At 54.5% G+C, this 26,846-nt stretch overlaps 9 protein-coding genes across 9 annotated transcripts; 4 read left to right on the top strand and 5 right to left on the bottom strand.

The window, feature by feature from the left end:
• The first annotated feature begins 566 nt into the window (after positions 1 to 566).
• On the top strand, positions 567 to 1,892 carry CDEST_06787 (Putative Zinc finger C2H2-type). Its single transcript, XM_062922946.1, has one exon. The coding sequence runs from the start codon at positions 783 to 785 to the stop codon at positions 1,872 to 1,874; it is 1,092 nt and encodes a 363-aa protein (XP_062778997.1). The 5' UTR covers positions 567 to 782; the 3' UTR covers positions 1,875 to 1,892.
• A 2,462-nt stretch (positions 1,893 to 4,354) lies between these two features.
• On the top strand, positions 4,355 to 7,850 carry CDEST_06788 (Putative serine/threonine-protein kinase, active; the record flags this gene model as incomplete). The annotated part of the gene is made up of 5 exons (XM_062922947.1): positions 4,355 to 4,373; positions 4,600 to 5,616; positions 5,682 to 5,981; positions 6,040 to 6,418; positions 6,470 to 7,850. The coding sequence occupies 5 exons, from the start codon at positions 4,355 to 4,357 to the stop codon at positions 6,867 to 6,869; spliced, it is 2,115 nt and encodes a 704-aa protein (XP_062778998.1). The 3' UTR covers positions 6,870 to 7,850.
• A 1-nt stretch (position 7,851) lies between these two features.
• Positions 7,852 to 10,369, bottom strand: CDEST_06789 (Putative PPM-type phosphatase-like domain, protein phosphatase 2C family). Its single transcript, XM_062922948.1, has 3 exons — positions 9,289 to 10,369; positions 8,232 to 9,233; positions 7,852 to 8,167 (listed from the first exon to the last, which is right to left on the bottom strand). Exons 1-3 carry the CDS (start codon positions 9,996 to 9,998, stop codon positions 8,050 to 8,052), a joined length of 1,830 nt encoding a protein of 609 aa, XP_062778999.1. The 5' UTR covers positions 9,999 to 10,369; the 3' UTR covers positions 7,852 to 8,049.
• Positions 10,370 to 12,241: 1,872 nt separating this feature from the next.
• Positions 12,242 to 16,790, bottom strand: CDEST_06790 (Putative ubiquitin-conjugating enzyme E2, poly(ADP-ribose) polymerase, catalytic). Its single transcript, XM_062922949.1, has one exon. The coding sequence runs from the start codon at positions 16,060 to 16,062 to the stop codon at positions 12,514 to 12,516; it is 3,549 nt and encodes a 1,182-aa protein (XP_062779000.1). The 5' UTR covers positions 16,063 to 16,790; the 3' UTR covers positions 12,242 to 12,513.
• Positions 16,791 to 17,282: 492 nt separating this feature from the next.
• On the bottom strand, positions 17,283 to 20,430 carry CDEST_06791 (Putative corA, transmembrane region). Its single transcript, XM_062922950.1, has 2 exons — positions 19,049 to 20,430; positions 17,283 to 18,966 (listed from the first exon to the last, which is right to left on the bottom strand). Exons 1-2 carry the CDS (start codon positions 19,611 to 19,613, stop codon positions 17,807 to 17,809), a joined length of 1,725 nt encoding a protein of 574 aa, XP_062779001.1. The 5' UTR covers positions 19,614 to 20,430; the 3' UTR covers positions 17,283 to 17,806.
• A 129-nt stretch (positions 20,431 to 20,559) lies between these two features.
• CDEST_06792 (Putative DASH complex subunit Dad3 protein) lies at positions 20,560 to 21,408 on the top strand. Its single transcript, XM_062922951.1, has 2 exons — positions 20,560 to 20,827; positions 20,929 to 21,408. The coding sequence occupies exons 1-2, from the start codon at positions 20,720 to 20,722 to the stop codon at positions 21,124 to 21,126; spliced, it is 306 nt and encodes a 101-aa protein (XP_062779002.1). The 5' UTR covers positions 20,560 to 20,719; the 3' UTR covers positions 21,127 to 21,408.
• Positions 21,354 to 23,149, bottom strand: CDEST_06793 (Putative small ribosomal subunit protein uS5). Its single transcript, XM_062922952.1, has 2 exons — positions 21,696 to 23,149; positions 21,354 to 21,632 (listed from the first exon to the last, which is right to left on the bottom strand). The coding sequence occupies exons 1-2, from the start codon at positions 22,942 to 22,944 to the stop codon at positions 21,412 to 21,414; spliced, it is 1,470 nt and encodes a 489-aa protein (XP_062779003.1). The 5' UTR covers positions 22,945 to 23,149; the 3' UTR covers positions 21,354 to 21,411.
• A 491-nt stretch (positions 23,150 to 23,640) lies between these two features.
• CDEST_06794 (uncharacterized protein) lies at positions 23,641 to 24,449 on the top strand. Its single transcript, XM_062922953.1, has one exon. It carries the CDS (start codon positions 24,221 to 24,223, stop codon positions 24,434 to 24,436), a length of 216 nt encoding a protein of 71 aa, XP_062779004.1. The 5' UTR covers positions 23,641 to 24,220; the 3' UTR covers positions 24,437 to 24,449.
• Positions 24,450 to 24,805: 356 nt separating this feature from the next.
• Positions 24,806 to 26,800, bottom strand: CDEST_06795 (uncharacterized protein; the record flags this gene model as incomplete). Its single annotated transcript, XM_062922954.1, has 3 exons — positions 24,806 to 25,869; positions 25,930 to 26,205; positions 26,504 to 26,800. 3 exons carry the CDS (start codon positions 26,798 to 26,800, stop codon positions 24,814 to 24,816), a joined length of 1,629 nt encoding a protein of 542 aa, XP_062779005.1. The 3' UTR covers positions 24,806 to 24,813.
• Positions 26,801 to 26,846: the final 46 nt, after the last annotated feature.

Here is a 26,846-nt window from a genome sequence, read left to right on the forward strand (position 1 = left end):
CGATAACGGTTACGAGCGTGGCACAATGATGTCAGGTCGTATGAAGAGACTTGGATTGGAACCAGCGGGATAAGGTCGGACGACGGTTGTGTGTTGCACCTGAAGCACCCACACACTCACAATGGCGTCTGGTCAATTCTCAGATACGTATACACATAAAATGAAGACGAAAAGGGAAAAAACAAGAAACCCAACCCAGATGTCAATCTATTCTAGAAATTGCACTGGCTTGCGCGTGGGTATGAAGACACTGAGTGAACCTAGCCCGGGAACAGTTGCTGACTCGAGACAATAGGTAATAGCACCACCGAATACTGTGAGAAAGTGATTTCCAAGCTGCTATTCAGTTGTCCAATTCATCGGCGCTTCCAATGATGCGACAAAACTCTCGTTGATTCGTGACACTAGATGGGTGAGTCTGCGCCTTCTCATTCAAGTTCTGTTGGAGAAATAGGGCCTGAGATTCGGCCGGCAACACAGACAGAACGGAGCCCCGCTTATAGCCGATCCCTCCCACCCCCTTGGCCGAGTCGCGCCTCTGGCCTATCAACGCGTCGTTGGCTCATCTCGACACTTCAACCTTGACATTCCGACTACCTAACTGCCTTCTCGAACGACAGGGCCAATGAGCTGATTCCCTTGAAGCCCGTATCCGTTATCTGTACCATCTCACGGCAAAACCTCAACCTTCTTCACTCCATTAGGCAATGTCAAGTTTCTGAGAAATCCAGTGACTAGGTCCTCTACTTTTCTTCGTCCGCACTTCATATCGAGATTGAATCATGCCCCCGCCTATGCAAACGGAGGCCGGGGCGGTACCATCGTTCAAGGGCTTAGAGAACCCGTCTATACCACGCCAACGTACCCTGGATATGTTTCTGAATCGGTCTGGCACTGGGCTACCACTGCCTCCGCTCCCGCCAGTTCCTCAGAAGAGGACATCGACAGCCCAGCCGGCCCCACGATCATCGTTCGCCGTGGTTCTCAATCCAAGCCCAAGAAAGGGCTCAGAGGCGACTCCCGCAAAGACAGTAGAGGACGACGCCGATGACTTGATCACGCCGGACCTGTCTCCCCGATTCAGAAGATTGGCGGCTCAAGCGGCAATGGATGTGAGCCTCGCCAAGCCGGTCTTGCCAGATGCCGCGGCTATCGAACCCGATGCAGCTCCTCACGGGGCAACGCTTCCGCCGCCGCCTCGGAAACGTGGCCGGCCAAAGGGCTTCCGTCCAAATCTCACGGGGCAAAAAAATTCACAGCGCGAGGCCCCGTCGCCGAGACCGAGAAAGCTGCGGCCGGACAGGCCCAAGACCGGCGCCATGTACGCTGGGAAAAGACGAGGACGGCCACCAAAGGCACCATCGCCACAGCCAAGAGCCATCTACGAGGGACTGAACCCACATTTCAACGTCTTCATCTGCGAGTGGAAGGGATGCCAGGCCGAGTTGCACAATTTTGCGACGCTGCAAAAGCATGTCCTCGTGGTCCATGTGAGAAAGGCACCATTTGGGTGTAACTGGGCTAAATGTGCCGAGCAGCAGACGCCTCAAGCATTCTCCACACCGACACACCTCAAATCTCACTTGCAGGATTTACATTTGCTTCCAATCGCCTGGCAGGTAGGGGACGGGCCGCAAGTGTCGTTCAAACGATATGCTCCCGACGATGGGGCCGAACTCCCGGACTACCTCTTTGACAAAGTGGGCCACCAGATCACACCGTCTATCCGGGATCAGAAGGAGGAAGATTTCTACACGTGGCGCAACAACAGGCGAAGGCTCAAGGACCTTTTGCTCCTGCGAGATCAGAATATGCCAAGCGAAGAGGAAGACAACGAAACGGAGCTGAGGGTGAGCGAGGCAGTTGACCATTGAACAGCGTGTCGTGGCCCTGAGTCAGCTTTAGCGGCAACGGATTTGCATCGAAGCGGCGACCATACCAGCAAGAGATACCGGACGGCGAGGCGAGGAACGCAAGTTCAGGAACCCGAAAGGCCAAGCTTCGTGACACGGTTTCGGAGGAAGGTTGGTTGACCGACTGCGCCTCTTCAGGGATAGAAGACGACTGGGGTGCCCGCTGTTAAGAGACGGCCCCTGTACCTTTCGGTTACGGGCTCGGCCGCTGGGGGGGGGAGGCCGTTGGACGCTTTTCCACTTCCCCAGACGGTAGACCAGCATGGATGCTTTGTCAGGACCTCACTTGACGGGTGGCGGATGAGCCGGAATGTGTTGCGTCCAGGCATGATGACTTTTTGAAAGGGCTTACTTGGCGTTGCGGCTCTTGGTAATTTGGCAGTTCAGGCCGCAGCGGGCATCTTACATCATAGGTGGGGATGCGCGATGATTTGTGGGGGGAGGTCGCTGGACGTTGCATGAGGAGGTGGGTGAAATGACACCTCCGCATCCAGGGGGCCGCTGCTTAGCAAGAAACATATCCCAACCCTCGTTCGCGTTCCAGCACTTGTTAATGCGCCGCGTTTCTCGATGGCCACAATGTGGAAGACGAGTATGACAGGAACGAGATAAACAGACGCTCAACCCAAGGGCTTGGTACTGAGCGCAAGCCCCATGCACCGGGGCCAAGATAAATAGTCGGCGTCGCGCAGGCGATACGAGCTGACCGTTGCATGCCAGAGCACCGCGCCGACCATCGCAAAAAATAAAATAAAAAAAAATCCAGCGCGCAATGGCAATCCTTTTCCCGTTTTCCGTAACCTCGAGGTTCCCGTTGTGTCGGCGATGTATGTTTTTAGTTTACCCCCCTGTCCTTGAAAAGAGGCTCGTGCAAAACACCAGCAGAAGGAACAAAGATGGGACGTATATGCAAATGCAAAATGGAGCACAGATGCCTGAAGCCAAAAGAAAAACAGAAGAAAAAGCCCCTCATTAAGAAACCAAGTAGGGGGCAAAGGCTTTCGTCGCGCTGGTATTCCACGCCAGACTTGCGACCAGGACTCAGCCAATACTTGCGAGGCACTCACTCTACTTCATCTCAATACAGCAGAAGGAATGGCACCACCACGATAACGTGTAAACCCCACATACCTACCTACCTACCTGCCTTGCCACGCCGTGCAACCTTGCGCTAGTAACACCAGACTACCTAAGTAGGTACACTACACTACTGCATCAGTGGTGGCAGGCTGTTTTCCTCCATCAGTGTCTACCTCAATTCGGTCCTTAGGCCATCAACACCACACCATCAACCACAGGCCAGTGTGCCGGTATCTTGGAGCTCTACAAATCCGTCTGCGTGCTAAATCCTGGGCACGCGGCGCCGTCAACCCGACTAGCCCCTCGCCACCTTCCCTAGTCGGCCGTTGTCCACTTTCCGACGAACCAAACAGTTGCCCCCCGTCTCTCACGTCTGCATTGCATCCCTGGGTCCGTCGGCCACCGGTCGATGCCGTGCCGCATTGGAAGCACTCTAGAACCGATCTTCAGGTCTATTCGTTTGAACGCATCGATTGATTCCTTTCCCCTCCTCTGTGTGTGTGTGTGTGTCTATCACTCTCCCCCAGCATGAAACCCCCATGACAAGTGACCTCAACCGACATCCGCTGTTCGGCCTGTTTCCGCCGCCCTGCAGATGAACGATTCAAAACAAGATCCCGAGCCAACCGTCAGACAGTGAAGCGAGCGCTAGATATAGAGTTGGGCAAGTCAGGGAGGGGATCAGACCAGCGAAATGCCTTACAGACTTTAAAGGTGCTGGGCAGGTACGGGTACAGAGTACAGATACGCATACCGTAAAGCTACGGGCTGGGTACAGACCACAGAAGGGAGGAGGAATCGCAATCAACATTCTCCAAGACGATTTCCGATGGGAGGCGTGGGAAAAAGCCGGCAAAAAGAGCACCAATCGCAAGGACCAGCCAGCCAGCCTATTGAATAATGGAACCTAGGCGGGCCCAGGCCGGGGGCCCGCCTGAACCGGACAATCCCTGGCCAAAGGAAACCGACCAGTCCCCATCCTGAATCTTCGGTGTCTGCCTTCCCCCTCCCCCCGGGAAGCAGTGGCTGGCAACTATACCTGGCGGGAGTCCATTTCCCTCTGCAATAGCGCGCTCGTTTCGTGCCGGCTGCGGTACTGTCCTATGGTCCTGGGCTACCCCCTGTGCCAGGCGGTGCACTGCCCCAGGACCACTGGATAGGCGGATGGTGGTGGAAGAAGTGTGGAAGGGAAGAAGGGAAGGGGGTGGGCTGGAGGCGACACTGGACAGAAACAGCGAGACCCAGCGATCCCAATGGGGCCTAGACGAGACCGACCACCACCAGTACAGTGGGAGTGAGTGAGCGAGCCGCGCCCACGCCCGCGCCCACGCCCACGTTCATCGAACCAACGCGCGGGGGCCATGGGAAGGTGTCAAGGCCGTCCGGAAAGCCGCCTGCCCACATTACTAACTCGGTTCGACCCTCACCTCACCTTACCTCACCTACCTACCTACTAACTACCCTACAATCCCCTTCCATACCATTATCTCCGTCACTTGCCCACCTACCCTACCCATTCACCTCTGTTTTCACCCGACCTTGCTACACCACCCTACCTACTCCTTTGTTTTTTTTTTACGCTACTTACACTCCCGCATCCAGCCAGTCTCAACGTTCCTCCCAACTCAACCTTCACCTCCACCTCGCGTCCGATCTGCTGCCGCTCTCCGCATCTCCCTTCCAACGCTGCTCTCTGCCTCTCCGACATCATCGGCCCCCCTTTGCTTCTCCCGCAATTGTCCAGTCAGCCATGGCATCGGTCGCTTGATAGCGCACCCCCGAGATTTCGAAATGCCTGCCAGCCGAACCCACCAGAATGGCGCCGCCCAGTTCAACCAGAAACTGAAGAACCTCTTCCGCATCAACCTCAACAGCGGCGCCGACCGAGACCGGGAGAAGTCCTCCGCCGCCCACCTCCAATCCTCCACAGATGCATCTCCCGCCCGTCCAGAGGCCCGGAGCAAGTTCGGCAGCAGCTTCTTCAAAGGCACTGTTGGCCGATTGAGGACAAACACCACCGCCAGCGAAGGCAATCCCCTCGACGAGGCTCTCAGTCCGACCGCGCACGCGAACCCGTACTTTGTTCACCAGGGCCAGCCGGGCCTCCGCCACCACAATAACGAATCCGTGCCCCCCAGTCCTCCAGATACCCCCAACTTCAAGATTCAAGGTCCTGATGGCGGCCCGGAACAGCAGACCACGAGCGCCGGCAGGGAGGAATTGGCTCGGAAACTTAGGAGGGTTGCCAGCGCCCCCAATGCTCAGGGCCTGTTCTCCAAGGGAAAGGGCAGCGCCGAGCGTCCGGCCACCGCCGAGCTGAGCAAGGACCCGCTGGTGCTCGACAAGGACTCGGGCACTCTCGAGATGGTCGATCCGTCCAAGGTTAACGGTTCTGCCGGACATGGTCTTGGCGTCCCTGACAAGGACGTTCTCGGCAACCTGCCGCCCCCGAATCGCAACAGCCTCGCCTTCAGGAGGACATACAGCTCCAACTCGATCAAGGTTCGCGACGTCGAGGTCGGCCCCCAGAGTTTCGACAAGATCAAGTTGATTGGTAAGGGAGACGTTGGCAAGGTCTATCTGGTCCGCGAGAAGAAGAGCAGCCGGCTCTACGCTATGAAAGGTACCGTCATTCCCCCTGACTTTCCCGTCTCTGCTTCCTACCGCGATACTGACTCGTCGACGCAGTGTTGAGCAAGAAGGAAATGATAAAGCGGAACAAGATCAAACGTGCACTCGCCGAGCAAGAAATTCTGGCCACGAGTAACCATCCTTTCATCGTTACGCTTTACCACTCGTTCCAATCTGAGGACTACCTGTACTTGTGCATGGAATATTGCAGTGGTGGAGAGTTCTTCCGGGCGCTGCAGACTCGCCCTGGCAAGTGCATCCCCGAGGAGGATGCGCGGTTCTACGCCGCCGAGGTCACTGCGGCCTTGGAATATCTGCATCTGATGGGTTTCATCTATCGCGACTTGAAGCCAGAGAGTGAGTCTTCTAGGCCATATGACGGTGCTTACCAATCGGCTGCTGACATATTGTACAGACATCCTGCTCCACCAGTCGGGCCACATTATGCTTTCGGACTTTGACTTGTCTAAGCAATCCGACCCTGGTGGAAAGCCCACCATGATTGTCGGCAAGACGGGTACCAGCACCACGTCATTGCACATCGACACCCGATCATGTATCGCCAACTTCCGCACCAATTCATTCGTCGGCACAGAAGAGTACATCGCACCGGAGGTCATTAAGGGTAGCGGCCACACTAGTGCGGTGGACTGGTGGACCCTGGGTATCTTGATTTACGAGATGCTCTACGGCACTACCCCCTTCAAGGGCAAGAACCGGAACGCGACCTTTGCAAACATCCTGAGAGAAGACATTCCCTTTCCCGACCATGCGGGGGCACCGCAATTATCCAAGTAAGCCTTGTATTCTTAATCGGTTGAGCAACAAATATTAACGAGTCCTAGTCTTTGCAAGTCCCTGATTCGCAAGCTTCTCATCAAGGACGAGAACCGGAGATTAGGCGCCAAGGCCGGCGCCTCGGACATCAAAGCGCACCCCTTCTTCAAGACGACCCAATGGGCCTTGATTCGTCACATGAAGCCGCCCATTGTTCCCGTCACAGGGCGTGGCATCGATACTGTCAATTTCCGCAACGTCAAGGAAAGCGAAAGCATAGATCTCAGCGGCTCCCACCCGATGCAAGCCAGCCTTAAGGGAGTTCCCCTGGATAGCGGCCTGGCTACTCCTGGCGGCGAGGTTGCTGTGGACCCCTTTGAGGAATTCAACAGCGTTACCTTGCACCATGATGGCGACGACGACCATCACCACTCGCAGCAGAACGGCCAATATCAACACCACTCATGATTCTCGGTGGCGGTTCATCGGTGATGCGGTGTATATGGTCCTTTGCCAACAGGCTTTAAAATGATTCGTGACTGCCGGGGGATCGTTCAAGAAGAAGTGACAACTTTCTTCAGAGTGTAAGAGTTACGGTTTTTGGACCGACGGTACCTACAGCCACGGACTATCATTTACAAGCGACGAAATTGGAAGAGACACACGATAGTTTACGAGACGCGCGAAGAGGAGAGCGAGCGAACGAACGAACAAAAATCCCGAGTCTGGGAGTCGAGGAACCATTTGGCTTACACAAATGTTGTTCCACAACCCCTCGCGGTGCCTCCCCCTTTGGGATTCTCACGAAAAAGATCAACCAGCAGCATATGGTCTCTGTGGCTTCATTATTGGGAGTTTCTTGCTGTTTATTTTCGTCTTGCTTTGACCTGTCCTTTGTATTTCGTTTCTTTACCACGGGAACCCCAGGCGTTTTTGAGTTTGGGAAACGAATTTTTTGTTTCTTTACAAAGAGGGAATGACAGGGGAAGAGTGCGCGCAGAGTGAGGGTTGAGGAAGGAGAATTGTCGAAGGCTTCTGTGCGAGTGCTTTCTCGGACCGTTTGCGGTGGTTGACTGAAAAAATAAACCCATCCCCTGCGCGGGGGGGTGTGCTGAAATATCTTGGCTTTGCCGTCATTGACAATCCAAAAGAAACGAAAAAAAAAGCTTGAAGAAGAACCCATGCAGTATATTGTGCGTCTCTCGCCCCGGATCGTTGCGAGGCACAGCATTAATCGTGGGGTGTTGCACGGTCGGTTAGGTTGAGAGAATACGCGAGTCTGTGTCTTCGCTCATCATGCAGGCCACGGATTGTAATTCAAATCTCATCAAGGCAGCAAATTCATCTCTGATTGGCAGGCAAACCACATTTCACAATAAGCGGGAGTGGAGGGTTGTTCTTCTGAGTAGATGCCTCGCTCGAGGGGGCATGTTTCTGTAATTCGCTTCCCAGAACAAAGAACGCCCTTCTTTCCTTCTTTCTTTCTTTCGGCTTGCGCAAGTAGGGGTCACTTTTCATACCCCTCCCTTACCGCCCTGTCGCGGTCACCAGTTTGATACAAAAATAAAACACACGTGGGCTGACGCTTTCGCCCAAGAGAGCCACTGGTCGGCGGTAATCCCGTCGAAACAAAATACAGCAACGTTTTCTACAGCTTCGCCTTGGCGGGCTGTTGCTTCGACGCGGCCGTTGCCTCCTCGTTGAGGTTAACCTCGCCCGTCTTTTCGCCATTCCCAAAAAAGATGACCTGCACGGTCAAGTCATCCCTATTTTCGGTTCATGTCAGCTTCTTGATACATATCCGATTCCTTGACGTTGCGCCTGACTCACCTGTAGCGTCTGGAGAATGGGGACGGCAGAGTCAGCAGAGCGGAGACTTGCTCCTCGTTCTTGCCACCGAGGGCGTTGCGGACTAGATGCGTAGCCACATTCTTGTCCTTGACGACGAACCGCTCCGGAGCGTCGGGTGAGATGCCCCACTGCTGCAGACGAATGGGCGTCTTTTGGCCGTCGATGCTCTTGTCGCTCGCCTGCTCGACGGGTAAGGTGGACTGCTTAGATCCGAAGAGCTTAGACCAGGTCGAGTCGAACTGCGAGGAGCCGCTGGCCTGGCTCTCGATCCACTTGCCGACAAGACCAACGACCTCCTCGTTGGTCAACATCTCCCATAAGCCATCGGTGGCCATGACCACAAAGTCTCCGTTCTCGGGCTCGATCTTGGTCGTCGTAACGACGGGCTCGGCCGTGACGTACGGGGGCGTCTTGAGAAGGGGAGAGGCGGAGCGGGCAAAGAAGGATTCCCGGAGTCTGTTGGTGATCTCACGGCTCCACTTGTAGCTCGCGTCGCCGAAGGCGCGGGTTGGTTCCAAACCGCCAAGGACTCGGCCGTTGTGCACGACTCGGTCCTCACCAGGGTGGAGCTTGCGCAAGCGGGCGGCCTCGTCTGGGTTACCGCCCGTCTGGTCTACCGACAGAGCGGTAGCGGTCCATTTGCCCGACGCGGATCGACGACCGAGGACAGCGCGCGAGTCGCCAGTGCAAGCAACCCGCAGAAGCTTCGATCTGCTGTCGTAGAAGGACAGGAGGGCGCAGGAGCCGGACAGAGCAGGGGCAAGAAGCTCCGCGGCCATGGTCTTGGAGCCGGCCTTGAGGACCCTCTCGACGCTCTGATTGACAATCTCATCGTCGAGACGAGTGAAGCCGGACTTGATGGCAGCATCAATGGCATCAGCTGCCGGCGACAGGTCAGCGGAAGATTGGTAGGTGTTGTTGAGCTCCTTGGCAACAGAGGCGATCAGAGTCTGGCGCAGCTTCGCCGAGGTGGTCCAGCCACTGTCATGCGTTAGTTTACATACTCAAAGCGCTGGGTTCAACGGCGAAAACTCACGCATGGCCGTCAAATACACCCCAGAACATCCAGTCGCTGCTGTTGCCCGTAACGCCGGCGGCCTTGTTAGGCACCTCGACAATTTTCTCGGCATGGTCATCCTCGATAGGGTCGTTGCTAGGAAGCTGGACAAGATCGTAGCGCAGAACACCCTGGCCTCTGTTGACGAGGAAGGACTGCTCCGTCTTGCGCAGCTTCTGAGTAGCCTGCTCGGGGGTCAACATCTCTATGACCTTGCGGCCGTCGTCGCTGGTGGTTTTGGAGATGGGACCCTCTCCGACAAAGGTTCCAGTGTGCAGCTGATCAGCGCCTACAACGAGAACAGCGCGGGTCGGGGCAGCATCGCCGCCGGCGGTTGCGCCAGTGGTGAAGGTCCTCGTCAAGCTCTGGGACTTGTCGATACTGGGGCCGTTATACGAGTACCAGGCGCCGTAGCCGACGAGTGTGGACACAAGGGCGACGGAGAAGCGGCGGATGTACATGGAGGACTTTAGCGGCTGGACAGCATGCTCGGGTTTGTGGTGAGGCTGGTTCGTAGAGGAGGAGGAGGAAGAGGAGGAAGATGAGTATCGCAGGCCGTGGCGGGTCGCGAAGGACGAGGGGGTGGTGGAGAGGTTATGTTCGAAGAGGCCCCGTCGGGTGTTGCGTGCGAAGCTACGAGCCGTACATCGGTAGGTTGTCCGCAAAGCCCTTACTGCTGCGCGATGCATTTGGGGCAGCGAGATGACGGTAAGAGAATGGCGGTTGGACTGGAAGGCGGCCCGAGTCCAATGGAGAGTCTAGAGAGCGTCGTGAGAGGGTTTGAGGAGTGGAAGCTGCGCCGTAGGTCCAGGGGTTGGTGGATTGGGAAGTTGAGCGCCAAGGTGCCGTGTCGTGCCTCAGGCTTCGGACGGGCGTATGTAGTCTGGGGAAAAGATGGGCGCAGTCGATAATTGCGGGCTCACAGACGGCAGCAGCGCTGTAGTGACCGCTGGGTGTCGCGTGCGTCAGTGCAGGTGTGGTAGCCGCCTGCCAATTGTATTTAGTGGTGACAGATTAGCAGTTGCCAGAGGAGCAAGTCAGCCAGAAAGGACTACCGAAACCACGGGACTAAAGACAAGAGATGTGCCCGTCGGATGTTTCAGGGATTCGTTCTGCTTTTATTTGCGGGCAGCAGGAGCTCTTTTGGTGTCACCTGCCCGTGACAGGACAAAGGAAATCCAAGTGAGTTTGAAGGTTCTCACCAAACACCTGAGCAGTTGCTTTTCGGTACTTGTTCCTTAGGGAGGCCCCCGGGATTCTATTTCGCCAGTGAGCGCTGAGGCAAGATAACTTATCGTGTCGTTCTGCCGGTCGGCCCCGCTTATCTATGCTGCACGACGGGAACGGTCTTCAAAACGGGTCCACCAAACCCCAGATCTGTCCACGGCGTTGGCTTGCTTGACTTGACTCGTAGATCCTAAGATTATCGATCCCCTCAAAGAAGGTATGGGACAGCTGATTTCAAGCCCGGCGTATTAGCATGTCGGCATTTATGCATAATCTGGGATTTCTTGAACCAGCGTACAGGGCCCAACCCCGGCCGGTCTAGAAGAAATTTGACCTTGTATGCATCGAGTAGTGGGAATTTCTCCCTCTCTCTAGCCCTCAGGCAAAATCCTCTAGTTTTCTTCTTTTGTCTTGGACAGCCTTTCATCTTTCAAGCCCCCAAAACCCGGCGGCGATGATCATTCTTTTCCGTCCTCCCTGTTTCTCTTATCTCGCTTTCCTGGTCTGCCATCCAGCACCAGTACATCAGAGTTACCACTGCTTGGATGCCCCTTGACTTCGAACTGCGTCAGGACGAGACTTGCTGCTTCTCTTGGCCGTGTGCTGCTCACCAGCAATCTGTCTGCTCGCCAAGCCACTGGTCCTCGGATGCCGCAACGCTGTGCTGTCTTCAGCATACGGCCTAGGGGCCTCCCTGTATGCCCGGATGCCAGACTGGCTCAGGCGTTGGGCCTGGACTCGGTTTGAGTCGGACATCATGGGCCGGCATTACATCTGGAGACGATAAGTAGCTTTGTTGAGCTGGTAGAGCGGGTGGCAACTCGCCGAATGAGACTTGGTATCGGGCGAAACTGAATGGATTTTTGTCATGGGACTGAGCAAGAGGGCATGTCGGATTGGAATATGGGAAACTGCGGGCCCGGCCAAGCCCGTGAGGGAAACACTCCTCTCAGAAGCAGAGCGTTGAGATATGTGTCAGAAATATCTTGGTCGTGATGAGAACAGCTTTTATCGCCAACTACTGTCCCATCATATCTTTTTTTCCAGTACACATCATAAGTCCTGGCAGCACGTAATCTGCAATTGCAAGCAACTGCAAGCAGTGTAACTCACTTGTTAAGCAGGAAATGTCTCTTTTAGATAGATGCGTGCAACGCCGCTCAAGATATTGAAGCAGCCAACCGGCCCGAAGTCGAAAGGCTGCAACCTTCCGACTGGGTACTTTAGTCCACTCCCTCTATCGGTCAAGTTGCGTAGGATAGGGACACGCTGTCTTACGGGACTACTCTCATTTGCGACATGTTCTTCATCAGTCATGTCGCCTAGGAGGCATATGGGGAACACAGATATCTGGCGACCCTGTTACACTCACTCGTATCAACCCGCAATCGTAGCGTCAGGGTATGGTTGATCTTTACGCTACACAGTCAGGACGTACACGACGATTCTTGGTCACACAAGGTGCCTATTACTTCAACAGCCAACTACTATTAGTTCTCTCCTGGTCCAGATCTATGACCTTTGAATTGAGAATGGTGGCAACGATGTCAGACAAATTCGATAAGGGCAGCCGCAAAGCTAGATTTTAAGATTAATGCATACTGGCTCGACAATATTTACACTTAAATGTATTGGGAAACCAACAGTAAGGAGCCGCTGCTGCACAGCCGTGGTCCACAATCTAGGCCAGGAGGAAGAAGAGAAAGCTGAATCAGTTGGGGTATTATACGACCACGACAATCATGTCTTTGACCATGGACGTGTCTGAGCTATCGTCATGTGGTATTTTGTTGCGGTGATGAACGAACTCACAAATCCCCTCGTGTAACGTACATGAATTTACTCCTCTGCCCATCTCCATCTTGCCATACCACTTCGCCGGGTAAAGACCAGTCGAATGAGCAAAAATGCGGCCAAGGGACAAACCGCCTTCGTTCCACGTCCGTAATTGGTGCAAATCTCCTCTAGAAAATTCCTTCACAACGCATTCGCCGTCATTTCCAGGTCGTCCGGGACCTCCCAGCCATGAGCGTTGGCGGAGCGCTTGTACGCTTCTATAGCCTCGTAGATGTTGTAGTCGTTTACGTCGCCCTTTTTGTTGCCTATAAGTCGTGCCGGAAAGGGGTCGAGGCTACATATGGCCATGTGCACTTGGAGCAGAACGCTCTCCATGCTACTGGCGGGACTCCAGCCGCTGTTGGTGAGAAGCTCCATGCACATGGCACCACCACCCGTGACGTGTCCGCCACCTCCTTCCGAGAACGGAACAAAGCGAGGACGAATGACACGGACGAAGGGGGGAGACATCGGGAAATGACGACCGAAGCGGATCTCTACAACAACGCTGGAGACACCCTGACGATGCATGTCTTGCGCAAGAGGAAGAGACTTCTCAAAACTGTGAAGCTCTACAATCCACTGGAACATGTTCGTGATGTTTTCGAAGTCGATGTACCAGCCGAGCTGGTGAAAAGGTGTGTTGGCTTGCAACTTTTGCAACTTGCTAAGTTCCGCGCCCACGAACTTTCTTCCTTGGTCGGAGGCCCAGCTGGGAGGAGGAAGTTGGGGCAGCAGCTCATAATCAAGAGCGCCCGGAACGAATTCCGTTTTGTTAGGGTCAGAGTCTTTGGCCGTCTTTTCATCCTCTTCATCAATTTCTCCGTTCTCTCGAAGCGCGATCATCAGGTCGAGGTCGTCTGGCTCATTGTCAAGCTTGTTGTCTGCCAACCCAATCGACTTGGACATCGAAGACCCATAGGGAGCTGATATCTGACGCCATCTTGGAAGCGCAGCCACGGGGACCTTCCCAGCAATGTTTCCCATACCCGTGATTTGTCGATCAGGGTCCTGGGAGACATAGTCGGTCTCCAAAGTAGAAACCGAATCCCGGGGCTGTGATCCAGCCGAATGATTCCGTTGGACTATGAGGTAGCGGCATTGAATCCAGTCTACCTTATCAACCACATAGTATGGTTCGATGGACTTGAAATGGACCGGGCGGTTGATGATCTCGCAAAGACTAATGGCTGCGAGCAGGTTGAGCTCCGATCCGACCCAGCATGATCTACCATTTCTGCAGTATCCCTGGCTTACTGAGAAATCGCGGGCGAAGTAAACGCCATGGCCGTAAGCGCGGCCGTTGAGGGTATCCTTGAAGTCCAAACCAGTCCTGATAATGCTGTGCCAGTTGCCAAGCTGACTGCCGTGCCAGGCAAAAAGCGTCGGGTGAGGGTGGTTTCCCTGGTACTCCAGCTCCTCCTTGAAACGATTCTCCTTTTCGGGTGATCCCTGTGCAAAGCGGAACTGCATCCAGTCGTCAGCCATCCCAACGAAGCGCTCACGTTGTCGAGAGTTAGTTCCTGAGATTCCACCAACGTCAAGGTCCGCTGGTTGATCAATTTGTACGATGAATGATCGATTAGAGGCAACGATCCACCGGAGCAATGCAAGAGCGGATCGCGAGACATTTTGGCAATCGGCCAACGTCGATCCCTTGTGGCTCAAAAGGTAATTGCGCAACGTTCTGATCGAAGGGATGGTTTGCACGAGAACCAACAAAGCTTCGCGTTGGTAGTATGATTCCAGGTCGTCGAGGTCGTATTCGTAGAGGAATAACCTAGCCTCGCCCTTTTCGTCATCGAACGCTACCTCAGGCTTGTAATAAGATTCTTCAGTTGGCGATGAGGTTGATCTTGAGGCAGGCCGGTGAGGATCCGGGAGTTCGTTTGCATTTCCGGTAACTGACACGGTGCAATCAAATTTGACCACTCTGCCGCTGTCGTTGCCCTCACCATCACGGACAGACTCCACGCTCTTGATGCGGCAATGATGCACGTCGTCTTTGCTCCCATAATCTGCCACCGTTGCAGATTTGACCAGAACAATCATGTCTCCAGGCTTCAGCGCCATGTCTTGTGTTTTGTGCAGGTTGAACTGTCCAGCCGAAATTTGTGCCAACACAGAAATAGCAGGCCGGACACGCCGAGTCTCTGGTTCTTGCTCAGACCGGAAGGCACCATTGACGCTCAACAATCCGTAGTTGTTCGCCGGGGTTGGGAAGATGTTGATGAGAGGCACCTTGATAGCCAAGCCCTGCGGCCATTCGCGAATTCTAGAGGCCTGCAGAGCGGCGGCGCAAAAGCTGACCAGAAGGTCAACGACGTACGGGCGAGCAATGATGTCGTGTTCAATGCTGGGGCCCAATCCCAAAGCCATGTACTGAAAGAGGCAAAGGGGCTCGCTGCAGACGTAGGGTTTGAGGGCGGCGAAGCCAGGATCAGTCTTCCGATGACAGACAAGGCAGTACTGGGTGCTTTTGACGAAGTACCGCAAGGAGAACTGCATTGCAATCAGAGGAGTGCTGAGCTGCGCTTCTGGCAGAGGACCAGTAGCGCGAGGGCTGTGTCTGACGTAGTCCTTGTTGAGAAGCTCGGGGGCTGCTGTTGAAACCTGGGCTTCCGTGTCGTTAGCAAGATGGAATGACTGGCTTGGTCCCGATGCGAAAACGCGCGTATGTCCATCTCTGGTCAGCTTCTCCAGCATTTCCGTGGCACTGTCCCAAGACACGCCATGATTCAGGCGAATCTTCAGCAGCGTTGCGAGTTGCCGGTTCATGAGGGTGTTGATCGAGTTCGAAATGGGCATCGAACAGAATGTTGAACCTTGAGACGTTTCCTCTACCAGGACATCTTCTGCTGAGCAGCCTTTAGCATTGTTGAACTTTGGGCTGAAAGCAGTCAAGGCAGAGGTGAGAGTGGGCCTGAAAGATGCGCATTTTCCGAAGCGAAACTGCATAGAAGCTGCATGGCCGGATGCGAGGTCTTTGAAGGTCTCCACACAAGGATATCTTGAGTCGTACCTGCATAGCAGAACGATGCAATCCGAAGAGCTCACCTCCCAAGCCTCGAGGGTATCCTCACTGAGACCTAGATGGGCGACGGGGAGGGAGAGAGCAAATATGCAACCGTCCTCGCGTTTCGTGACCTTGGTCAGCAAGGCGACCTTGAAGCCAGCTTGCTTGGCTGTGCGAAGGTCTTCAATCAAGCGGCCGGTGACTTTGACCTGCTCTCTTGGGGTATTGGTGGGCGTCGGGGAGCGGGAGGCGGAGCCAAGCCCAAAAGCTATGTCGTCCTCGTAATCGTACTCATCAACCTCATCCTCCGATTCAACATCAGTCATCTCGATGTCAGAATTGTCGTTGGTTTCCGAAGCTAGACTACAGCTTGAGATGAGTTGCAAGGTGTTGAGGATGGACTTACTCTGACTCAAGCTGGGGATTTCGTCGAAAAGGTCAGAAAGAGCAGTGGGAATTGAGTCGGCATCCGTGTAAGCCAGAAAACCAGATTTGTGCGGATATTCATCGATGTTCAGAGTGACGAGACGGATGACAACAGGCGAGGACAGGGCACCATCAGAGAAGACAAATTGGACTTGGCCGTCATCCTCTCCTTTGGTAACCCCGGAGATGTGCGTGATGGTCTGTTGGGAAGCATGAGCCAAATCGCGGTTGAACTGGGCCCGAGTCATGGTGAAGAGCACTGGTGATACCGCTGAATGTTGATGAGAGCCTGAAAGCACTACCCATATAGTTTGCAGTGCTGACTTTAAAAGAAATATTAGCGAGGATCTTTACGGAGGTTAACTCAATGCTGGCTGTGGTGCGAGAAAGAAGATGTCCAAAGAGGTACAAATCCTGTTTTTTAAGAACATAAAGACCTTGGATAAGCGAAACTTACAGTGGATGTGTTGCGGAACTCCTAGATCTTTCTAGTCAAGGAGAAAAGATAGAAATGCCTGAAGAACAAGAGCTGGCATGTTCAGAACAACGCAAGGTTATTCAAATGTGATTTAGTAGTTGTAAGTTTCGTTGTTGTTCTCGTTTCGCTCTTGAAGAGGTGAGAAGGTTTGATGCAAGTTGGTGAATGAGATCAAAGGGAGGACAGATCTTAGGCCTCGACAAGTCTGTCTGGCGCTTGATGAAACAGATGGGTTACTGGAAGGGCGAGAAAGTATGGGCAGGCAGGTGGAAGATGCGAGGGAGGTGAGGTGTAGGGAAGTGAAAGAAGAAGAGAGTGAGGGAAAAATCACACAGGCAAGTTGAAGCGGTTGGCCTTAGCGCAGGCAGGTGCCGGTGTGATGGAAGGTGGAAGGAGGAAGGAAAAGAGGAGGGTGGTAAGAACCAGTAAGGTTAAGTCTAGGCAGGAAGGTAATTCTCAATCATTGCAAAAGTCATCCTGAGATACTGAGCAAAACTGCTTAGCTTCCGTTTAGTGTTAGCAAGGAAGGAGGCGAATGTTTGAGGGCCAGAACCATGGGGAAAGCGTACTTACTTAAAACGTGGGTTATGTAAACCCAAGGTGCGGCGCAGTTGGCCAGGAGAGGGGATAATAATCCCCATCCGTATGCAGCACACAAGGCAGCATGGGGGAGAAATAAGGTGGGTGGCTTCTTGGCCTCCACAAGTGCCTCTTACCAGTACTTTCAATCACATCTTTCTAAAGGAAAATTACACGGCAGATAGCACGCAACAAGTCGGGATAGCCCAAACATCTGCCTCTACCACATTTCCTTCTCTATTGTCCCTGCCCTGGGCTCTTGCAGCTACGGGATTTCTTCTATCGTCTGTTGTCAGCTTCCCTGAGCATTGGAAAAGAGACAGAGAGTATGAACATGAGAGAGGGATGAGGCGGGAAGATTACGAGCAGGAGAACGAACATCTTGCGCCCGCATAGTTTATCAGTCGCCCTTAGTACCTGCCTAGGAGAGGAAGAGATGAGCGACTTCGCGGCCAGCCGCCCTGTTGCGAGTTTTGCTAACGTAAGGTTCCATTCTATCAGGTGAGTAGGTAGGTCCGTCCTGCTGGTTCGGCCAGGCTGCCGTCCCCTGCTGCCTAACCCCCGGCTGCACGCGCTGTTGCTGACCTGTCCAACGACCAACGGCCGTACGTACCAACCGCCGAAAAAATAAAATCATATTAGCGAGGCCTGATTGGGCAACTGCAGCAAACATAATCTCCTCCTTTGTCCAACATGGGCATAGATGAAGAAGTGCGGTTGATCTTCCAGGGACCTGGGAAATAGTCTGATCAATGCGGCGTTACATAAGCCTTGTCCCGGACGTCGCATCCGGGCCCGGCCCCACGCCGGCCTGCAAGGACACCCAGTCCTTCAAGACGTCAGTTTTCCCTTGTGGACAGTGACACTTTCGTTCAGGCCTCACCATCTCTAAAAGACATGTCCCACCCACCTTGGAGTCCCTAGACCGATACCATCTAGACTGCCTTCATCCGGAACCTCTCCCCGTATGGACTCAGCTGTACCGGCTTGCCGCCCATCCACCGATAATACCCAACGACCTTCTTCATTGCGCCGCCCCAGCCCAGCTGCCTCCGCTGCCACGCCTTCGGTCTCGACCCGTCTTTGCACTGCTGCACGAGCATTGTCGGGTTCACGGCCGAATCGGCCAAGACTTCTATGTCGCCCACGCCAGGATCCGGCATGTCGACGAACATTTCCGTTGTCAAACGCGACGGCCGGCGCACCCCTGTATCCGACATGGACATGAACGCGACACCATGGCTGTGGTGTGGCATTCCGGATGGGAAGATGGATTCGACCTTGTCAGCGGCTACCACCTCAAAGTAGACCTCGAGACAGCGCAGTTGATCCAGGTAGATGATGAGCAGGCAAAGGATGGCAGCACCGACGGAGGCCACCCAGAAAATCCAGAATCGCGGCGAGTTCGGTGCATACTCTTCGTTCATAGAGAGGATAGCGGACACCACGGTAAATGGGAGAAGAATGCCTCCTAGATAAGTGACGCGATCGAGTGCTCGCTGATTTGCCTCCTTCTGATCCGGCCAGTGATCGCCGTCGTCCGCGCATGGCCGACTGCTCTGTGCGGGAAGATTCATATCTCTTGTCTGCAATGCCGCCGTTGTCGGTTGTGTACGGGGCCACCCAGGGGTTTGTGGAATCGTCGACGTCTCAAGCCGTGAGATGGCTATGCGGCGCTGCAATCGGTCAAGAAGGCTACGCCAATCGGTTTGCCGCTCCTGGTTTTGAGCCAAATCCAGATTCTGCTCGAGAGACTCTGTCGCTTGCCAGTACAGAGATGAGTCGTGTAGAGAGCCCGACTGGGAGCACGGGGGGAGAGTCTCGAAGAAGTCCTGCCATTTGTCGTAGACGGCTTCGCGTAGGACATCGGGCAGGCTTTGCCTGACCACATTTGCCTGCCGGAACGTTCGCAAGAGGCTGTCCTCGAGACCTGGCAGCTCGTCTCCTTCTGCAATCAGGACATTCCACACGGAAGTCCCGTCCATTTGCGATTCGTCGATTTTTGACTGCCACGAGCGGGTAACCGAAAGTGGCCGCCTGGCCTTGCGGACTTGTGAGGAAGGATCATTCCATATCGGCCTATCCAGAAACAGGACTACGGACAGAGAGTCTGTTAGCATAAAAACATCTTGGTTCCCTTCCATCCCCCCCTTTTTTTAGGTCCCGGGGGTTCATACCATCGGCCTTGCTACTCATCCACAGCGACGCATGACAGAACATGACAGCCTGTCCATCCCTCGACATCATGTGGAAGGGTGCTTCATCCATCACATCCACCAGGTCAGATTGTCTCGCAGACGGCTTATAACCAGAATCAGGCCCACAGTTTCCCCTGGCGGTCTTGACGAGCTCTGGGTATTCAAAGGATATGAAGCTCGAGCCGTCGTCGGGCCTCAATGGCCGATATCTTCGCCTCCCAGCATGCGCTTCGAGGAAACCAGGGTCGACGCCCAGCGAGTCCCTCAACACCTGCACCAGGTCCAGCGGAAGCCCCTGGACGATGGTGAGCCGCCTGCGGCCAACTGCTTCTCTCAAAAGGTCGTCAGCGTGGTTGAGGAGTCGTTGCTTGCAATCGTTGGTCTCCCAATCGAGGACGTACGCCGACGATCCAGACTCGGGGAACCTGTTCATCAACGACGATCTGCGGACGAGTAGCGCCGGCGTGTTGGACCGCTTCGTCTGGTCGGCCATGTCGCTGGCGGTCAGTGGCGGCGATTGCTCGAAGTCCTTTGATAAAGCCATCTCGCCTTCGGATGAGAGAGGATGGGTCACTTGTCGTTTCAAAGTGACCTTGCATCAATGTTCGTCAAACATCTCAGGCAGATCCGGAGCCCAGGCAAAAGAAACCCTTGAGCTATAAAAGAAATCACCTTAACCGATTTGGCTGACACTTGTCAGAGTAACTGTCAAGTGACCTGGGCTAATCTCTGGGATTAAGCGTCTAGCAAAGCTCTCACCTGTTCCTTAGCCTCGTCTAGTCCGACTCAGGCTTAAGAAGTTGGTGTCGGTCAGCCACGCAGTACTATGGCCAACCGTCGCGAAATGATGAGGTGGTCTTCATGTGCTCTAGTCTGGGCTTGGAACCATTCAGGAATATCAATGAGCTTGCCACGTCAAGCCAGCCCACAACATTCTCGGATACGAACGTGCGATTCACCCACCGGGCGATTCCCATGACCTAAGTGCCGGTGCCGTCAATCCCGGGCGGTAACGAGCCGGAAGTCTATGGTTCCAATCCATGAGGAAGCGAATCTTCTGTCCAGAGAACACGCTTTGTGCAGCCTGTAAGATGAGAGTAGGATCCAAATACCCCTTTATGAGCACTCGGCAGGGTCCCTTGGAACGAATTGTAAGATGAGGTCTCGACTCGTCGAAGGACAGCCAAAGAGGCCAAGTCCGTTCGGCGGGCTTTCTAAGCCCCCCCAACCCAGTCTCCTGGATGTTGAAAGTATGCACAGACGTCGCCGGGGTTGTTGTTCTTCTTTGTTGCTACAGAATGTCTTGGAAGATGGAGGTGTAGACGAAATTTGGGGCAAATCGATGCGTGGCCGACCTCGTGGGAGAAGCGCGGGGAGGCGCACAGGCCGCCTTGCCAACTGTCAACTGTAATTAATCCATTTGCCCTCTCACCGAAAAAGGCTTACCGAACACAGCAAGACTTGTGGTTTTATTTTTGGCGGGGTTCAAGCCACAACGCGTCCCACCGCGCCTCACCGAAACGACCTCCCGCCCGCTTGACTCTGTAATGTCAACACCACCAATCTGAACATCGCCCTGCCTAACCACCTAGTGTCGCCGACAATCCCAACAAGCACGGCAATCGATATCGCACGAAATACACACGCACAATGGAGCAGGGACGGGAATCAACACTGCTGCATTCGCAGCCGGAGCTGACGCCGCTGGAAGCCGAGGTCCTGGAGGAGTACGAGAAGCTGGCGGACAATATGAAAAAGGTTTGTCACATGGCCGTCCCCCTAGACACCTCATACGTTGTAAAAGGAAAGGGGGGGAAAAAGAAGAAGAAAAAAGCTGACGCAGTGGGGAATGTTCGCAGCTCGCCTCTACACTGGAAGACCTCAGCGGCTCCCCGAGCACCGAGATCCTTGATGGCCTGCGTGAGCTGGAGCGCAAAACGAGCCTGGTCTTCACGCTTCTCAAGGCGAGCGTGTACAGCATAGTGCTGCAGCAGGAAATCGATTGGGGCGACCGGGCGGGAAGCCAAGGCAACGACCGGGAGGACGAGGAAGAGTGAGACGCATCGGGTCTTGGAGATGGAAGGCCGAGGCCACCAAGTTTGGTGACCTGCAACGACTGCAAAAATTGGGCGAGACGAGAGACAAAAACACTGGCAGACGATGAGATCATGAGCAGAGGAGATACCCCACGAATTATCATCAAACATGGCGCAACGTGCGAGCATGCCGATTTCCAGCGCTGTTGCACGTACACCACGACCAGCGTACACTCGATGGGGATAGGCTTGTAGTGATTTGCGCTTTTTCGAACATTTACAGTGGTATACAAAGTGGTATACAGATTAATATACAGAGCCGCCGTAGTACACCTTCCTCACGTCGACTAGCTTCTTCCCGCGGCCAATGGCCATCTCCTCTGGATCCGGTTGGTTCATGAGGGCCTTGTGGACGGCATAGACAGTGTTATAGGGATTGTTGGAGCGGGGGATCGTGGCAGCCAGGTCATGAATTCCGGCGAGGCGGGCCATTTCAAATATCCTGTGGGAGACGCGAAGTCCGAAGCCTAGGGAGCATGTCAGTCTAGTGTTCGTATCGTGTTGCGACAAAGACGGGAGGAAGAACTTACCGGGGGGGCGCGAGGCAAGCTTCACAACGGTTCCCGAAATCTTGGCCTCGACGTTGCCGAAGATGGTGCGGTTTTCATACCGGCGAATAGGCTTCATGTTGCGGATGGCAAGAAGCGTGGCCGTCGCCGTGGCGATATGAAGGTCGGTGGACTTGGCCTCTCCCACACCCAGTCTACCGTTGCCGTTACCGGCCACGACGACAACAGAGGCGCTGCGGATCTTGCCCAAACGGGTCTGGTTGGAGACGCTACGGAGAACGACTCTCTTGGTGAGGACGGAGAGGATGTCGGTCATCTTCATGCCAGTGGCATTCTTGAGCTTTGCGAAACGGCCCGTGGGGTCGAGGCCGTCGTCCTCGGGGTCGTCGGGGGGCTTGTAGAGGCCCTTAACACCCTCGACCTTGCCAAGCTCGGCAGACAGAGCCGAATTGCCGTGCTCGCCCTCGATAGCCTTCCACGAGTCGAGGCGGGACGGTTGGAGGGGGTTTTCGACAGTAGAGAGCGACTGTTCAAGCTCCTCGAAAAAGTGCTTGTCGATCAAGTTCATCCAATCGTTGTCTGCAATCCCCGCCTGCTTCGGCCCCCTCGGCCGCTGGCCTCCCAGTACGTCAGGGTCCTGGTCGACTAGGAACTTTCTGCGCAATTCAGGGTTCTGCTCGAGCTCATCCAACTCCTCCTCCGTGAAGTCGAGTTTGTCCGGGTTCGAGTCCTTGACCTTGCGCAGCGCCCTGGCAAAGGCCCGGCCCATGGTGTCATGCATTTGAGTGTCGACCCGGTCCGCCATCTTCTCGATGTAGTTGTCGACCCACTCTCTCCTCGGGAGCCACTTCACTTCTTGGGGCTGCAGAGTCTTCTGGGGTTTCGCGTCGATAACAGGTCGGATTGTCGCGAAGTCCTCGACGTAGGGCTGCTTGTAGGGGTCCGTCCGTAACCGACCCTGGATCACCAGGTCTCTAGGGTCAATGGCCGCCTCGGCCGCCTCGAGAGCCTCCCACTGCTCGGGAGTGTACTTCTGCTTCAGGGTCGCCTTCTCCTCCTCTGTGTACTCGGGGAACTTGCGCTTCGCATACGAGTCGATCGCATCGGGGGTCGTGAGTCCCATCTTCTCGGCAGTGATATTGTTGAATCGTGACCGCCTCCGCCCCGACCGGCTAACGGAGCTGTGGAACAGACGGCAGGGCATGGCCGGCGTGCTCGAGACGGAGACGCATCTCGACAGGACGCTCCGCGCCGGGCGTACCGAGTTCATCGCTGCAGAGAGGGAGAGCGTCGTCTCTGCGCCAGAGTTCGTTGCCGGCAGCGCAGGGTGTGATGGTCGCCTTGAGGTGGGTGTGTAGTCGCGTGATGGGGGCTCTTTTGGTTGAGCTCAGGGTCGCGCCAGCTGGTCGACAATTTTTTTGGAAAGCTCAATTGGAACGGCCTGCACCGTACAATTTGCCTTAGGCCGATTCAGGCCACATCATTGGTTGGAGACACACGGTCTTCTGCTGCCCCTGGCCCGTGCGGTTTGGCTCGGTAGAGATCGTAGAGTCACCTGATCTCGGTGAGCGTCTAAGGTCTAATCATCTTACCGATAGTACCTTTCTTGGCAAACGATCCGAGGTAGCTTACCTAATCTTGGCGACCTGAACTACTCTGTACCTAGGTAGACGATGATCACCTTTCCTATGCCGGCATCACCGTGGAAACACCACCCAAAGTCTCTTCCAACCGGAACACAGCATAGGACATTGGGCTCTACGAAGTTGCTGCAGACTTATCGCCAACCACCACAAGTCGAGTTGAATATGCGCAATCAAGTCGCCTTTCCCGTTACATGGTCTGGACCCCTTGCCCCGTGCCGAAGTAACCGCTGCAGCTCGCCCCTGCGCAGCCAATCACCCGTCGCAGACATCAGTCGAGTTTCTGCCGCAGGCCTGAAACGCGCATCGAAGGTCCCCCCTCCCCTGGCCGCTCTCACGCATTTTCAACCACCACGATGCGCACCGCATGCCGCGTCCTGGTCTCACCCACCAAGCCCAAAGACGGCCTAGCCCGCGAGGGCACTGTAACCACTGACCACTGTAGGGCCATTTCCCTTCGTACCTTGAACGCACCCTAAATTGTGACGTCTCCCGTTTCGAGCAGCCGAGCGGATCTTTTTCATACATCTTGGCCCCGACGAACCCTCCTATTTCCTTATTTCTCCCTCCGGGCCTCTTCGCATCTCATGTGTTTCCTGTCGTGCAACAAACCCATTCAAGTCTGGTCTCCCAACAATACGTACAATTTCATTTTTCCCTTGTGACTGGCGCACTTGAGACTCGGACCTTCCTTTTTGACCATACCCGTACCTACACGTTAATCCGAACCACCACAGTTCACACCGACGCAATTGTCCAAGACAGACCAAAGTCGCACCCGTAACCGTCGCCGACAAGCAAACGAAGCGCAAATTCCCAACCAACTGTTGCAACTACAAAAACGCGTGCCGTCTTCGCAGTCGATAGCCGTTCACGGACACCGTACACCCCAAATTCGCAAAGATGGGCCAATTCGACTGGTTCCGATCCATTGGCGCCACGCCCGAGGCCGTCGCCGTCCTGAATGATCAGCCCATTCTCTTTACCATCCTCTTGATCGTCCTCTTCGCCGTCACCCTGCAAGGGGTTCTTCTCTGGTACATCCACTTCGCGACATTGAAGCCTGAACAGAGGAAGAAGAAGGAGCCTACGAAGGGGGGCAAGGGTGCGAAGAAATAAAGCTCGCCTAGGCTGGAGAGACCAAGGGTTCGCTGTGGATAGGGGCTGGATCGCATAGGGAAGGGCATACGCTTACACCGATGATCTGATCATCAACGAGTTGCCGTGCGATGAACCAATACCTTCGCTGGGAGGGGCACCGCCGTGCTGGGCCCGACAAAGCTGCCCACCCCCGGTGGATCGAGAGGTTGGATAATGAGCTGGCAGGGACTTGGGGGCCGGATCGGACTTGCAGCAGCAGATTGCACATATTGGGATGTTCGTATGTCGCAGGTTGCATTCGACATACAAGTTTCTTCGAAATGATCATTTTATATTTTGGATTACCAGACCCTCATTTCTCAACTGCAGCAGAGCATTTGTTCTTAGTGGTGATATCAAAACGCCCATCCATTCTCAAACCCACCCTCCACCTCAACCATTTCCGAGGAACTACTTAAGTATGTGGGAGCTTGAGACATCGGTTCCCAATATGTATCCTCAAAGCCATCAAACCCCCCTTGGTCGTTTTGTGAACAACTTCCAACATCGTCCCCTGCTTCAGATGACAATTTTTGGAACTGCAAATGGCCCTCGTTCCGGGGAGAAGCCCATACTGGCTCGTGAAGTTCACCGATCTCGCCATGCGCCGCAGGCTGCTCTTCCCCCAAGTCAATATCGGAACTCCACCAGTTGCTAAAGGGTTCGTAATCATGAACAGTAACAGCGTGATCTGTCAACAAAGGTAATATTGGTGCTGAGTCCCGACTCAACCTGCGACTTTTCAGGTTCCTCTCGTGTGATTCCTCAAATTCAAAGCGGTCTGGGCCAATTTCTTGCGATAACGGCGAGCTAGTAGTCCCTAAGTTGTAAGGGTCGAACTTGGCATCGTGGTCAGTGGAAAACCCAGCGTAACAGGCTTCGTCGTCATCCACATCTCCCCCTCGTTGGCCTATAGTGTCATTTGTAGGGAGAAACGGGGACGAATATGGATAGCCGTCCACTGCCTCAGGTGGCGAACTCCAGTCGTCATAGCTGTATTGCTCCTGTTCCGGTTCCGACAATTGATCTTGTCTGATGTAGCTTTCACAGAAATCGAGCTCCACATCTACTTCTTGATATGGTCCATCGCCGACGGGGAAATGGTTCTCAGGTGCAGCTTCGTCATCGGCAAAACCACATGCTTCCGGCATCGAAAGCATATTGTCATCCATCGCCGCTGGTTCACGAGCCCCTCGCTGTCGAAAGTCGCCCTTCTGAAAGGGTGGAAGCCATGTCCGCGTCAATCGCCACAGCTGTTGCCGGATGACTTCGCTCGCATCGCCCTTGGCTCCGCTAGCTTGGCCCTCGACTCTGTTCTTAGTCAAAGTCTGTATTTGTCTGGATTCAATATTTTTCAAGTCGGCAAAGACAGATGATAAACTTGGAAGGAGATACGACCGGGAAATAAGCGACTGTCTCCTGTTAGTTTACTCGTGATCATGACATACGTCTCCGAACAAGGATGATCATACCGAGAGGTACTTTATGTTGAAAACTTCAGGTGCCAGGCGAACCAACGGAGGCGATTCCATGCCCTTGACGACTCGAATACCCACGGAACACCTTTGGCCGGCAACCAGAGCGTTGAAACTAGCCTCCAACAGCCCCTTTACTGTAGAAGATGGTATCGCTATGTTGTCTGCGTACTCTTGCTTCTGCGGACCTGTCGCAGCGGCGGCATTGGCGTTTAGAAGGTAAATGCCGGAGTCTTGTGTGGATGGATATTCATGAACGTCGTAGTCCGGGACCTACGCCAGAGACAAGTCGTCAAGATTCACATCGTTTTTAGGCAGGATGAAGGGATCGGGAATGTTCATCCGGGGTTCCTTGAGTTTGCATAGCTCCCGATGGAAGTGGAGGGAGCACGTGGCGTGTTGCAGTATGGCAACTACAGTGCCGTGGGGCATGTTTGGGGATGAAGTTTGGTATAGATGCGCGATTGTGAATGATAGGTGTCGTGAGCCGGGCGGATTGTCTGCTTCGAAAGTCAAGAGAAGCCCCAACCGAGCCCATATCTATACATTCATTAGCTTCCCTCTCCCATACGCTCTTGGTGTCACCCACAGGACAATCTAACAGATGACGCGCGACCTGGCCGGCAAAGACGTGAGACCTACCGGAGTCTTCGCCTTCTAGAACAACGGAGACCAGAAGGCGACACGTCTGGGCCTTAGAAACCAGTACCTTGCCCTCTTGAACACCGGCAAGTAGTTCTTCTGCAGACAAGAAGCGCGTCTGGGAAGACAGGGCGCGAAGAGACAGGTTACTCGCGACAGTCACAAAAGAAGCGGTTTCCGGGTTGCATAAAATAAATGGATCAAGAGATACAGTCGAAGTGGCCATTGTAAGAGGAGACCCTGCATCCTGCCTTGTACGTCAGAAAAATCGG

The sequence above is a fragment of the Colletotrichum destructivum genome, chromosome 4 (assembly GCF_034447905.1).
Source record: "Colletotrichum destructivum chromosome 4, complete sequence".
Lineage (NCBI taxonomy): Eukaryota > Fungi > Ascomycota > Sordariomycetes > Glomerellales > Glomerellaceae > Colletotrichum > Colletotrichum destructivum.

What these genes read in the sequence shown, in the direction of transcription:
- CDEST_06787 (XM_062922946.1), top strand. Translation starts at nt 783, where the DNA reads ATGCCCCCGCCTATGCAAACGGAGGCCGGGGCGGTACCATCGTTCAAG.
- CDEST_06789 (XM_062922948.1), bottom strand. Translation starts at nt 9,998, where the DNA reads ATGCATCGCGCAGCAGTAAGGGCTTTGCGGACAACCTACCGATGTACG. An exon ending in GGTGTATTTGACGGCCATGC is followed by an intron (nt 9,234 to 9,288) that starts GTGAGTTTTCGC and finishes AACGCATGACAG; the next exon opens with TGGCTGGACCACCTCGGCGA. An exon ending in CCATTCTCCAGACGCTACAG is followed by an intron (nt 8,168 to 8,231) that starts GTGAGTCAGGCG and finishes AACCGAAAATAG; the next exon opens with GGATGACTTGACCGTGCAGG.
- CDEST_06790 (XM_062922949.1), bottom strand. Translation starts at nt 16,062, where the DNA reads ATGACTCGGGCCCAGTTCAACCGCGATTTGGCTCATGCTTCCCAACAG.
- CDEST_06791 (XM_062922950.1), bottom strand. Translation starts at nt 19,613, where the DNA reads ATGGCTTTATCAAAGGACTTCGAGCAATCGCCGCCACTGACCGCCAGC. An exon ending in GATGAGTAGCAAGGCCGATG is followed by an intron (nt 18,967 to 19,048) that starts GTATGAACCCCC and finishes CTCTGTCCGTAG; the next exon opens with TCCTGTTTCTGGATAGGCCG.
- CDEST_06792 (XM_062922951.1), top strand. Translation starts at nt 20,720, where the DNA reads ATGGAGCAGGGACGGGAATCAACACTGCTGCATTCGCAGCCGGAGCTG. An exon ending in TGGCGGACAATATGAAAAAG is followed by an intron (nt 20,828 to 20,928) that starts GTTTGTCACATG and finishes GAATGTTCGCAG; the next exon opens with CTCGCCTCTACACTGGAAGA.
- CDEST_06793 (XM_062922952.1), bottom strand. Translation starts at nt 22,944, where the DNA reads ATGAACTCGGTACGCCCGGCGCGGAGCGTCCTGTCGAGATGCGTCTCC. An exon ending in GCTTGCCTCGCGCCCCCCCG is followed by an intron (nt 21,633 to 21,695) that starts GTAAGTTCTTCC and finishes CATGCTCCCTAG; the next exon opens with GCTTCGGACTTCGCGTCTCC.
- CDEST_06794 (XM_062922953.1), top strand. Translation starts at nt 24,221, where the DNA reads ATGGGCCAATTCGACTGGTTCCGATCCATTGGCGCCACGCCCGAGGCC.